Source organism: Rattus norvegicus, chromosome 5 (genome assembly GCF_021556685.1).
Source record: "Rattus norvegicus strain SHRSP/BbbUtx chromosome 5, alternate assembly SHRSP_T2T, whole genome shotgun sequence".
NCBI classification, from domain to species: Eukaryota; Metazoa; Chordata; class Mammalia; order Rodentia; family Muridae; genus Rattus; species Rattus norvegicus.
Window position 1 is genome coordinate 122,261,755 of NC_141538.1, and position 14,357 is coordinate 122,276,111.

Consider the following 14,357-nt stretch of genomic DNA (forward strand, 5'->3'; position numbering starts at 1 on the left):
ATTGAAAGTCTGACATAAACCCTAACTCACAATATTAACAAATATAGATGCACTAATAAGGTTTTTGCATATATTCCCTATGCAATTTAAACGACAGAAAAGGAAGGTCGTTTTCAGGAAATCCCTTTTCGTCTCGATATGAAAGAGTACACTTAAAGGCAGAACTGAGCTTTAAAATGTTTTTCTGTAAAATGAATGGTGTTGGTGGCTTTAATCTTAGCACCTAGGAGGCAGACACGTGGATCTCTGAGTTCTAGGACAACCAGAGCTACACAGAGAAACACTGTTTCAAAAGAAACAACAACAGAAGTTTTGTATATGCATTCAGGAATTAGCTGACTGATAACCGGAAATCCATGAGGGCATGCTCCTAGACTTGGTAAAAATGACCTTTAAGCTCTGCAGTTGGGAGAGAAGGTGTTAGTGTAACCATGAGACCCAAAAGTAGTTGTTTCACTGTGAACCAGATGCATTCCATCATGGCAGTGGGCAGCACTCTGTCCTCACAGGGCTCCAGGGGTTCCACATTGCTTCAGAAAGCTCTAAGCTGTCTGGTTTAGTAAATGGCCTTAAGTTCTCTGGTGACTCTGAGGGATCATACCACACTGCCGAGACACCTAGACCACAGGGTGATCTCACACACGTCAGATGTACAAAAGCTTAAGTCCTCTATCAAACAAGTGAGGAGGGTAGGCATTACATTCTGACCTTGTGTTTCAGTTGAATGAGTGCTGTAGTACCATATCCCATGGACTTACTTCTCATATTTCATATAGTGGCCGTTTAAAATATTTTCTAAGCGAACCCTATGTAAGGGAGTACAGAGCCTGGCACACAGCATAAGAGAGGGTCTTCATAAAATTTTATTGAACATTTTGTGGATTCAAATGTAAATGTGGATCTGACCCTACTGAGCTGATGCTTATCATGTATGTTAAATGCTAATATTTTAAGTCTGAACATTTTTGTAATCGTTGTGCTTTATTTCTCCTTTGCAGAATGAAAAAGTTGTTTTGGGACGATGTTCCAAACCCCAAGAATTGTTCCTGGGCACAAGGACTTAATTTCCAAAAGGTCACTTTTTAAGTATTTACCCAAGATATCTAAGGTTGCAGTTTAGATACTCTATTACATAGAGATCTTTAAACATCTTTAAAAGGCTTTATTTTGTCCTGTTCACTTTATTAATCCCGTTTATCCTTTGTCTATAGCAATAGCTGGGTTTTGGATTTGATCAGAGGAAACAAAGTTCAGTCATTTATCACATGAGAGTTGACAAGGTGTCTTTTTTTTTCTCGTCACTGTACATAAAAAAATAAATACTACAAGAGGAAGGAACATTATAGATGGAGAATAGATAACTGACTAAAAGGGCTTTCTTTAGTCAAAAAGTTTAGGATCAATATTATGAGTTTCTGCTATTCAAAATTCATCATGACTTACAAGTACAGTGTTATTTTTAGACACTACAATCTGACTTCAGGATACAACATAATAAAACTCAGAGTGATGGAGATTTGTAGATGAGAGTAGGAGACACTTGGCAGTACTTAAAGGTTATAATAAATATGTTATTATTTTATGTTACTGCTTCACATTTATACCTTGTAGACTAATGCAGCCTTTGTATTGAACCTGGGCTATTCTGTCATAAATATAGAAAAGAAAGGAAGAAAGAAAGAGAGAGAAAGGAAGAAAGAGAGAGAAAGAAAGAAAAAAAACCCCAATGCTTATACTGGTTAGGTTCTTATTTCAGAATCAGTGTTACTTTCTCCATTTGTAGAAGTATATTTTACCTTCCAGCCTAGAACAACCCCCCCTCAATATGAACGAAGTGAAATTTGTGGAAAACATCTTGCTTGGAAGATAGGAGGAGAAAAATTGCTGGGAGGAGAGAAAATAGAGTGCTTTTAAAACTTTCTTCCATTTGTTTAAAGTGCTATTTGCAACCCACTGAGCCAATCTGTCAACATTCAAGTGGCATATGACTCGCAGTCCACATCGCACTGCTCTACAACTTATTCATGAATGCACAAGCACACGCTCCTGTACACACCACGAACCAAGCACACGCCATCAACAGCTCTGTTGGAAGCATTTTTCAAACAGATAAAACAAAACCTTGTTTTCAAAGAGGTCACTGTGCAACTTTGCGTTTAATCATCCTGATACCATTGCATCTAGTCTTTGCTTTTCCTAATGCTAGCCATATGCCTCTGGCCCTTCGGCTGTACTCTCCCTCTGTCTAACCATAGACTCCTTTCTTTTGGTAGTTTTACTCATTTTTTTCAAACAACATTACTCTTCTTTCTCTTTCACAATTAATTCATATAATAACATCATAATTGTGGTAATATCTCAGATGCGTGTATCTGTCATTCGTGCATTTGTTCTGTAGGCTCAGAGTGCATGTTTATAGGTAAGGAGAGATTGCTGCTCAACTCTACATGAACAGATTTTTAAGAAATCATCTTTGCACTCCAAGAAATAAGAGTAGGGCTGAGCAGAGTGGCCAGGTTGAAGGAATAAGAACTTGTCCTTTTGTTTTTGTAACGTCTGTTCATTTTACACACATATATTCATTCATACTAATTTTTATTATCTTACAATATCATTGTAAACCTGTCTTCTGCCAATCTCATTGCTAGACCTTGGAGCTATATTGAGAAGAAAATTTGTATATTCTCCTGTGTTGTATGTATCATCTGGTGGGGAAGATAAAGAATATAGATCATTAAAACTAATGTCACAGCCATAGGCTGCAATGTGCTCTGGGTTAGGATGTGGGAACCTGGCTTGGAACATGGATGGGTATGAGTGGGCACAGGGTGACACTGGACCTAGGGGTTGTGTTGTACACCTGGAATGCATATCAATTTTTGGAAAACTGAGGAAGGAAGATTATTGTGAGTTCCAGGCCAGCTAGTGCTGCATAATGATTTTGAGTCTTGCATGGGTTACATAGGAACAGTGTCTAAACAAACAAACAAAATGGGAAAAAATGATAAAAGTTTAAAGGAAGAGGGGTGGGGGAGGAGAGAAATTGATACTTGAGTCAGATCTGGCTGGTGTCTAGTCAGTATCTGGCTCTGTGATGCAAAGGGTAGACACCTGGCAGGTCAACTGATAATACGTTTTCAAGAGGAAACATAGTTGACAGACTGTGCACATTTTCCTTTTAAATATGAGTGTTTTTAAAACCAAAAATGACTAAATTCTATCTAAATATGGGAACGCTTCACTAAGTGGGAACAGATGAATTCAGGTCAGTCATCAGACTGCGTGGTAAGAGGAAGTTAGAACTCTCTCCCTCCAGTGAGGCGTATTTGTCAATTTTTCTTCATACTACAGTGAAAAAGTAATTTAAGTTTTACTTGAGACAGAAACATACTTGTCTGTCATGAGCAAATGCAGTTTGGACCTGTACTGGATAAATGTTTCTTCCTTTCCAGATAATGCCTGGCAGAAATTAGAGGATATAGAGTGGATGCCGTCAAATGCCTTTAGACTCTGGCTTCCCTGGCTGTCTCACATCTCCCCTATTGGAGCTAAGTGTGGTGCTGTATTTAGCAGGGTATCTGGCAGATATTTTAAGTTAATTGAAATATCACCCTAAATTTCCAGATTCTGGTAAACTGAAGTGAATTTCAAAAATTATTGTATTTATGTGTGTGCACATATGTGTGCAGGTACCCACCGAAATCTGCAGAGGGCATCAGATGCCCCAGAGCTGGAACTGACAGTTGTGAGCCTGATATGAGTTCTGGGAATGAGCTCAGTCCTCTGGAAGAGCTGCAAGCACTGTTAACTGCTGAGCCATCTTTTCAGTCCCTCATGTATAGATTAAAAAAATTTGGGGTTTGAAGATCCTCATTTGTGAGAAATTCCTTCTTACCTTTGCAAACACTTTTTCTCATTTTTAGTATATGTATTCATATTTTACTGTCTCATTTTCAATATATGTGGTCACAGTTTTTAAGTATTTCTAAGGCATAACAAAGATGTAATATTAAGAATAAATAAAAGAAAAGAATAAATCAATAATCCAGATGGTAGTGACAGACACCTTTAATCCCAGTACTAAGGAGACAGAGATAGGTAAATCTGTATGAATTTGAGACATGCCTGTTCTACAAAGAAATTTCAGGACATCTAGGGGTATCCACAAAGAAACACTGTCTCAAAAATGCCAAACAATCAAAGAAAAAAACAAACTAACTAACAAGAATCAATCAATGATAAGACAGTTTGAAGATGGGTTGACACCCTGCGCTGGCTACATACCCAACTTGGTTTCAAACACAAATCCTTCTGACATTGTGTTAACCTTGCCATCATTTTTATATTAACATTTTAACCATAATGTAGTTAATTGTCTTGAAATCAACTCTCAAAGTAAGATGAAATTGTCCGTTATGTGTTACATATACTTTTATACAATTAAAAAAATATAGGTATGAGCTTTGACTGTGCATTTTTCTAGAGACAATATATACAAAACACAAAATTTCCTTTGTATTTACAAGTAAACAAATGATCAACATCCTTAAACATCAGGGAAGTGCAAGTCAAGAGCACAAGGTAGGCTACACAGCTTGGAGATGTCCATCACAGCAAGGGAACACGTAGTGAATATCTTTAGATATCAGGGAAATGGAAATCAAAATCAGAAGGTGCTCTCCACAGCTTGTGAGATGTCCATCACTGAAAGGACAGAAACACCAATCCACAGACACCTAGGCTTTCAGACAGCTGTGGGGATGTAAAAACAGTGCTGGCCTTTTAAAGGACCTGGCAGTTCTTCCCAGCTTAACTCAGGACTCAACAATCCATTTTAACGTATCTAGCAAAAAAGAAGACGAAACTTACAGATGAATATTCATGAATATTCATATAGGAGTTATTAATAGTAGCCAGAACCTGAAAAAAAATCCAAATGGCCTTCAAATGAAGGATGAACAAATATGGTATATCCAATTAAAAATAAACGGAAAAATGAATAAATGTGCATATATACACCCTAGATACTGCACACCAAACAGCAAATGGGAAACTATTTTAAAAAATAAAATGCAGTAGTTTTTTTTAAAGGTGTTTTTTAATATTTACAATTGTAAATAAATATGTCTTTTATATAAAACTATTTTGTTCTTTGAATCCTAATTTTCATGAACGTTGCTCTTTACGAATGTGCACTATACCTATAAATTCTGGGCATTTAATCTCTTAAGATTTTTTTGAAATTAATTCCGTCTACTTTAAAATTTTTTCCTTTCCTTTGGTTTGTATTATAACAAAAGCTATACTGTCTTAGTCACAGTTTTCTTGCTGTGAAGAGATACTATGATCAAGGCAACTCTTATAAAAGAGAACATTCATTTAGGGGCTTACAGTTCCTGAAAGTTACTCCATTATCATAATGGCGAGGAATGTGGCTACACACAGATAGACCTGGTACTAGAAACACAGCTGAGAGTTTTGCATTCTGAACCACATACTACAGGCAAAAAGAGGCCTGGTGTGGGCTTTCAAAACCTCAGAGCTCACCCAATGACATATCTCTTAAAACACTGCCACAAGGGCCTACCTCTAGATCCTTGTAATACTTCCAAAACCATCCATCAATCAAGAACTAAACATTCAAATATATGAACTCATGGAGGCAATTTTCATTCAAACCACCACATTCCACTCCACTGCAACCATAAGCTTATACGTATATCATAATGCTAAAATTCATTCAGTCGAAATTTAAATGTCTTCTTAGTCTTTCATAGTGTCCACACTATTTCAAAGTCCAAAGTCCATGTCTTTTCTGAGGTTCAAGGAAATCTCTTAACTATAACCCCATGTACAATCAAAATAAAAAAATCACACCACACATTTCCAGTATACAACAGTACAAAATATATATTGCCATTCCAAAAGGAAGGAAAGGGCTCATAGTAAGGAACTATTGGACCAAAGCAAGACTGAAACCCATCAGGGCAAAGCCCAAATTTTGAATCTTCCATGTGTGATGTCTAAGAGCTCTTCATATGTCCATCTTCTTTTAGCTTCATTGACTACCACACATTTCTCTCTCTGAGGCTGGTTCAGTCCCATGTTTGAGATCTCCTCGGCAGGCATCCAGTGACTCTGGCATCTCTAACATCTTGGGGTCTGCAACCCAATCCAGGCTTCATCTTCACAGCTTCACACAATGACTCCTCTGGGTCTCCATGCAGAAGGCTTCCCCATCAAATGCATGGTCTCATTAGCTTTTCCTAAGCTTGGAGTAAGAGTCTATAATCCCTTTCCTGTATGTATCCTTGACTCTATAACTGAAGGTGCCAGTTCTTTTGCTTGCTGAGGCTGCAACTTGGGCCCTCTTTTGTACTGTATTTGCATAAACTTTCATTTGTTGGTGGATTTCTGTGCTACTTAAGCTTTCCTTTAATTTCTTTTCATAAGTTCAAAACTTAACTGGGTAGGATCTTGCCCTGAAATTCCACTCCTCTTTTTTTTTTTTCTGTTTAGAATCAAACTAAATAGAATAGTGTCTTTAAATACTTTATTTCCTTGAGCACAGGACTTAGCTCTGTTACCTTTACTGATTGGTCTTTTCTACTCAAACTGTACATTTTGTATTTTTCCTTGCCTCACTTGCTTTGTTTTTATTGTATATCAATTATAACTACATGACACAGTCAATACTAGACTGTCCTTGAATCTCCTCTGCCAATGCCATTAATCTAATTCTTCCATTTTAGCATCTATCATATTCTTAGGACAAGAACAAGACAGTGACAGACCTTCTCCAACAAGTTTATACCTGGTTGAACAAGGCAATATCCCTGAATCCTAATCCTCTCAAGCAGATCATCAACTAGGAAATAAACATGCAAACATATGAGCCTATGGGACCCACTTTAATTCAAACCACCACATATACTAAACTAAAGATGTGAGTTTAAGGTGAAAAAGGCAGCAGTATAAAATCTTTTCAAAGAAAAAGAACTTCGGAAATGTCTCAGTCTGTATAATACCTACTATAGAAGGAACTGGAGTTTGACCCACTGGAACCAATAGAGTGGCATGATGTCTATATTCCCTTAGGGTATAGTAGGAGCAGGGGCACAGAAAATTCCAAGAAGTTTTCAGGCCATGTAGCTGATAGAAACAATGGTTGAAAACTAATAGACACTGTCTCAAACAAGGTGGAAGGCAAGTACAAGCACCTGAACTTTCCCATTGACTCCCACTCTCTTAGACTCACTCTCAAATATACTTTTTAATTACCTGTCAGCCCTGATAATAAATAGTACAGCAGTACCATGTCATTAAACATATTTCTCCCAAGATATTTTTGTATACAATACTTCCTGTTGTCTTTTAAATTTCATATGATAAACACATACCAAACTAGAGGAATAAAAGATCTGGTGGTGTTGCTTCATGCAGAGTACTTGTCTAGCATGTAGGAGCTGTGAGTTCAGTCTTCAGCTTAGAAAAAAATAGTGCCTCTATAATGACATAGTATCTTAAAAACCAAAACAAATGACTTAATATTATATCTTTGATTTTTCCGTATTTGTTTCATTCCTCATAATAAGTAGAGATCCAGTTTGTTCTTCTTGCTGACCCCTTCTTTTCCTCTATAGATTCCCCCTTTCACTTCATACTCCCAGACTTTCCTGCCTGCACTCAGGTTTGTGTCACTAATGATCAGTAATTCTTTGAGGGGTCCTGATTGTTGGCATACTGCCCCTGTCATTCCAGACTCTGTTGAGCTGTCTCCTGGTGGTTCCTTGATCCTGTGAACACTGCATATTTATGGTCACCCTTCTCACCCCATGGGAGAGTTCATCATTTGCCAGATTTCCCTTCCCTGAGCAATATACCACCCCTGCTAGTAGGAGCATGGGTGCCAGAGGTTTTTTTTTTTTTTTTTCTGGTGCATGCTCTGATTTCTGTTTGCTCTTTTATGGGTCTGAAAGAATACAAGTGTGTAGCTTTGTACAGAAGACTATTAATGGTATAGCCTCCTGTTTCATCCCTCCCACAATGACAGTACTTTCAATTGTTTTGGTTTTACTTTTCTTGACAGGTCACTTATGTGTCCCTGAATACTTAGTGCTCTTACAACAGCATGTGGATGGTACCACATACTCACAACATTGGGGCATTTACTTATGTGCACATTGTTCTGTAAGGTTTTCAGTTCTCTGAAACTTTCGATAAACTGAGTTATTATTTTCCAAAGAGAAACATTTGAACCACTACTTTTTAAAAAAATACATACACACATTATACATTTTATTTCTTATTTACTTGATTTCTTTAGCATTTTTTATTGAAATTTTTTATTTACATTTCAAATGTTCTTCCCTTTTCCACTTACTGACCATAAGCTCCCTATACCATCCCCCTGCTTCTTCTTTTATAAGGATGTTCCTTCTCTCAAAATATCCATCTTCTCACCTTCCTGCCCTGACATTCCCCTATAATGGGGGGGTCCAGCCTTGGCAGGACCAAGGGCCTCTCCTCCTATTGTTGCCCAACAAGGCCATTCTGTGCTACATATGCAGCTGGAGCCATGGGTCTGTCCATGTGTAGTCTTTGTGTAGTGGTTTAGTCTCTGGAAGCTCTGGTTGGTTGGTATTTTAGTTTGTGGGGTTGCAAGCCCCTTTACCTCCTTCATTCCTTTTTCTGACTCCTCCATTGGGGACCTTGTTATCTGTTCAATGGTTTGTTGCTAGTATTCATCTCTGTATTTGGCCTGCTCTGGCTGAACCTCTCAGGAGACAGCTATATAAGTCTCCTGTCAGCATGTACTTCTTGGCTTCACCAATATTGTTTAGGTTTGGTGGCTGTGTGTGTGTGTGTGTGTGTGTGTGTGTGTGTGTGTGTGTGCGCGCGCATACATGTATGTATGTATGTATGTATGTATGTATGTATGTATGTATGTTTGGACTGGATCCCCAGGTGGGGCAGGCCCTAAATGGCCATTTCTTCAGTCTCTGGTCCAAACCTTTTCTCCATATTTCCTCCTATGAATATTTTTGTTCCCCATTTTAAGAAGAACTGAAGTATCCTCACTTTGGTAATTGTTTTTCTTGAGCTTCATGTGGTCTATGGATTGTCTATTTGTTAATTCGATCTTTTGGGCTAATATACATTTATCAGTGAGTGAATACCATGATTTTTTTTTTTTTTGGTGATTGGGTTACCTCACTCAGGATGATATATTTTTTTTATCTTTATTAACTTGAGTATTTCTTATTTACATTTCGGTTGTTATTCCCCTTCCTGGTTTCTGGGCCAACATACCTCTAGCCCCTCCCCATCCCCCTCTATATGGGCTTCCCCTCCCCATCCTCCCCCCATTACCACCCTCCCCCCAACAATCATGTTCACTGGGGGTTCAGTCTTGGCAGGACCAAGGGCTTTCCCTTCCACTGGTGCTCTTACTAGGCTATTCATTGCTACCTATGAGGTTGGAGCCCAGGGTCAGTCCATGTATAGTCTTTGGGTAGTGGCTTAGTCCCTGGAAGCTCTGGTTGGTTGGCATTGCTGTTCATATGGGGTCTTGAGCCCCTTCAAGCTCTTCCAGTCCTTTCTCTGATTCCTTCAATGGGGGTCCCGTTCTCAGTTCAGTGGATTGCTGCTGGAATTCGCCACTGGATTTGCTGTATTCTGGCTGTGTCTCTCAGGAGAGATTTACATCCGGTTCCTATTGGCCTGCACTTCTTTGCTTCATCCATCTTACCTAGTTTGGTGGCTGTATATGTATGGGCCACATGTGGGGCAGGCTCTGAATGGGTGTTCCTTCTGCCTCTGTTCTAAACTTTGCCTCCCTATTCCTTGCCAAGGGTTTTCTTGTTCCCCTTTTAAAGAAGGAGTGAAGCATTCGCATTTTGGTCATCCTTCTTGAGTTTCATGTGTTCTGTGCATCTAGGGTAGTTCAAGCATTTGGGTTAAAAGCCACTTATCAATGAGTACATACCATGTGTGTTTTTCTGTGATTGGGTTACCTCACTCTGGATGATATTTTCCAGTTCCACGGGATGATATTTTCTAGTTCCGTCTATTTTCTTTTTTATTTTTTTTTTTTTGGTTCTTTTTTTTGGAGCTGGGGACTGAACCCAGGGCCTTGCGCTTCCTAGGTAAGCGCTCTACCACTGAGCTAAATCCCCAGCCCTGTTCCATCTATTTTCTATGAATTTCATGAAGTCATTATTTTGATAGCTGACTAGTACTCCATTATGCAAATGTACCACATTTTATGTATCCATTTCTCTGTTGTAGGGCATCTGGGTTCTTTCCAGCTTCTGACTATTAAAAATAAGGCTGCTATGAACATAGTAGAGCTTGTGTCTTTGTTTTATGATGAAGCATCTTTTGGGTATATGCCCAAGAGAGGTATAGCTAGGTCCTCCGCTACTACTATATCCTGTTTTTTGAGGAACTGCCAGACTGATTTCCAGAGTGGTTGTACCAGCTTGCAATCCCATTTCCTGGATGACTAAGGAACTTCTCAGCCATTCTATACTCCTCAGCTGAGAATTCTGTGTTTAGCCCTTTACCCCATTTTATAATCGCATTATTTGGCTCTTTGGAGTCTAATTTCTTGAGTTCTTTGTATATATTTGATATTAGCCCCCTGTAGGATGTAGGATTGGTAAAGATCTTTTCCCAATCTGTAGGTTGCCATTTTGTCCAATTGACAGTGTCCTTTGTCTTACAGAAACTTTGCAGTTTTATGAGGTACCAATTTTCAACTCTTGATCTTGGTGTTTTGTTCAGGAAAATTTACCCAGTGCATGTATGTTCTAAGCTCTTTCCCACTTTTTCTTCTATTAGTTTGAGTATATCTGGTTTGATGTGAATGTCCATGATCCACACGGACTAAGCTTTGTACAGGGGGATAAGAATGGATTGATTTGCATTGTTCTACATGCTGACCTCTAGCTGAACCAGCACCATTTGTTGAAAATGCTATCGTTTTCCTCATTGAATGGTTTTATCTCCTTTGTCAAAGATCAAGTTCATTTCTGGGTCTTCAATTAAATTCCTGCCTGTCTCTGTACCATTCCCATACAGTGGTCAGGGATGGTGATTCCCCCAGAATTTCTTTTATTTATTTATTTCATTAGATATATTTTTTTATTTACATTTCAAATGTTATTCCCTTTCCTGGTTTCCTGTCCATAAGCCCCCATCCTCACCCTTTCCCCCATATGGGTGTTCCCCCCATCTACCTCCTTTACTTCATCCCCTCCGACATTCCCTTGAACTGGGGGTCCAAACTTGGCAGGACCAAGGACTTTCCCTTCCACTGGTGCCCAAACAAGGCTATTTTCTGCTACATAGGCAGTTGGAGCCCTGGGCCAGTCCATGTATAGTCTTTGGGTAGTGGTTTAGTCCCTGGAAGCTCTGGAAGCTCTGGTTGGTTGGCACTGTTGCTCATATGGGGTTGCAAGCCCCTTCAGCTCTATCAGTCCTACTTCTAATTCCCCCAAAGGGGGTCCTGTACTCAGTTCAGTGATTTGCTGCTAGCATTGACCTCTGGATTTGACATGCTATAGATGTATCTCTCAGGAGAGATCTATATCTGGTCCCTTTCAGCATGCACTTTTTAGCTTCATCAATCTTATCTAGTTTTGGTGGATACATACACACAAACACACACATATATATATGTGTGTCTGTGTGTGTGTGTGTGTGTGTGTGACGTGTGGGACAGGCTCAGAATGGCTGTTTGTTCAGTCTTTGCTCTAAACTTTGCCTCCATATTCCCTCCAATGAATATTTTTGTTCCCCCTTTTAAGAAGCGGTGGGAGGATCCACATTTTGGTCATCCTTCGTCTTGAGTTTCCTGTGGTCTGTGGATTGCATCTTGGGTAATTCAAGCTTTTTGGCTAATATGTACTTATTAATGAGTACATACCAAGTGTGTTTTTCTGTGATTTGGTTACCTCACTCAGGATGATATTTTCCAGTTCATTCCATTTGCCTATGAATTTCATGAAGTCATTGTTTTTGATTGTTTTGTAGATGTACCACATTTTTTGTTATATTTTTTATTGCCCACAATAAAAAACATTTTGATGTATAATAGCTTTTCCCTTAAAATCATTATTTTATCTGAAATGTTACTTTTTCTATAATTTTCTTTTTTTTTCTTTTAATTAACTTGAGTATTTCTTATATACATTTCGAGTGTTATTCCCTTTCCTGGTTTCCGGGCAAACATCCCCCTCCCCCCTCCCCTTCCTTATGGGTGTTCCCCTCCCCAACCTCCCCCCATTGCCGCCCAACCCCCAACAGTATAGTTCACTGGGGGTCAGTCTTAGCAGGACCCATGGCTTCCCCTTCCACTGGTGCTCTTACTAGGATATTCATTGCTATCTATGAGGTCAGAGTCCAAGGTCAGTCCATGTGTAGTCTTTAGGTAGTGGCTTAGTCCCTGGAAGCTCTGGTTGCTTGGTATTGTTGTACATATGGGGTCTCGAGCCCCTTCAAGCTCTTCCAGTTCTTTCTCTGATTCCTTCAACGGGGGTCCTATTCTCAGTTCAGTGGTTTGCTGCTGGCATTCGCCTCTGTGTTTGCTGTATTCTGGCTGTGTCTCTCAGGAGCTATCTACATCAGCTCCTGTCGGCCTGGACTTCTTTGCTTCATCCATCTTGTCTAATTGGGTGGCTGTATATGTATGGGCCACATGTGGGGCAGGGTCTGAAGGTGTTCCTTCAGTCTCTGTTTTAATCTTTGCCTCTCCCTTCCCTGCCAAGGGTATTCTTTTTCCTCATTTAAAGAAGGAGTGAAGCATTCACATTTTGATCATCCTTCTTGAGTTTCATTTGTTCTAGGGATCTAGGGTAATTCAAGCATTTGGGCTAATAGCCACTTATCAATGAGTGCATACCATGTATGTCTTTCTGTGATTGGGTTAGCTCACTCAGGATGATCTTTTCCAGTTCCAACCATTTGCCTACGAATTTCATAAACTCGTTGTTTTTGATAGCTGAGTAATATTCCATTGTGTAGATGTACCACATTTTCTGTATCCATTCCTCTGTTGAAGGGCATCTGGGTTCTTTCCAGCTTCTGGCTATTATAAATAAGGCTGCGATGAACATAGTGGAGAACGTGTCTTTTTTATATGTTGGGGCATCTTTTGGGTATATGCCCAAGAGAGGTATAGTTGGATCCTCAGGCAGTTCAATGTCCAATTTTCTGAGGAACCTCCAGACTGATTTCCAGAATGGTTGTATCAGTTTGCAACCCCACCAACAATGGAGGAGTGTTCCTCTTTCTCCACATCCTGTCCAGCATCTGCTGTCACCTGAGTTTTTGATCTTAGCCATTCTCACTGTTGTGAGGTGAAATCTCAGGGTTGTTTTGATTTGCATTTCCCTTATGACTAAAGATGTTGAACATTTCTTTAGGTGTTTCTCAGCCATTCAGCATTCCTCAGCTCTGAATTGTTTGTTTAGCTCTGAACCCCATTTTTTAAATAGGGTTATTTGTCTCCCTGCGGGCGGTCTAACTTCTCGAGTTCTTTGTATATTTTGGATATAAGGCCTCTATCTGTTGTAGGATTGGTAAAGATCTTTTCCCAATCTGTTGGTTGCCATTTTGTCCTAACCACAGTGTCCTTTGCCTTACAGAAGCTTTGCAGTTTTATGAGATCCCATTTGTCGATTCTTGATCTTAGAGCATAAGCCATTGGTGTTTTGTTCAGGAAATTTTTTCCAGCGCCCATGTGTTCCAGATGCTTCCCTAGTTTTTCTTCTATTAGTTTGAGTGTGTCTGGTTTGATGTGGAGGTCCTTGATCCACGTGGACTTAAGCTTTGTACAGGGTGATAAGCATGGATCGATCTGCATTCTTCTACATGTTGACCTCCAGTTGAACCAGCACCATTTGCTGAAAATGCTATCTTTTTTCCATTGGGTGGTTTGGCTCCTTTGTCAAAAATCAAGTGACCATAGGTGTGTGGGTTCATTTCTGGGTCTTCAATTCTATTCCATTGGTCTATCTGTCTGTCTCTGTACCAATACCATGCAGTTTTTATCACTATTGCTCTGTAATACTGCTTGAGTTCAGGGATAGTGATTCCCCCTGAAGTCCTTTTATTGTTGAGGATAGTTTTAGCTATCCTGGGTTTTTTGTTATTCCAGATGAATTTGCAAATTGTTCTGTCTAACTCTTTGAAGAATTGTATTGGTATTTTGATGGGGATTGCATTGAATCTGTAGATCGCTTTTGGTAAAATGGCCATTTTTACTATATTAATCCTGCCAATCCATGAGCATGGGAGATCTTTCCATCTTCTGAGGTCTTCTTCAATTTCTTTCTTCAGTGTCCTGAAGT

General features: G+C 39.3%; 1 protein-coding gene across 11 annotated transcripts in view; it reads left to right on the plus strand.

Annotated features, from left to right (window-relative positions):
• The window catches only part of Lepr (leptin receptor), a 179,865-nt gene that overhangs the window by 149,521 nt on the left and 15,987 nt on the right, over window positions 1-14,357 (plus strand). For 7 of the 11 annotated variants that reach the window (NM_012596.3, XM_087660351.1, NM_001429462.1 and 4 more), the window contains 1 exon segment: window positions 999-1,074. In NM_012596.3, the coding sequence (NP_036728.2) occupies window positions 999-1,074 (76 nt within the window). 11 annotated transcript variants of the gene reach the window in all.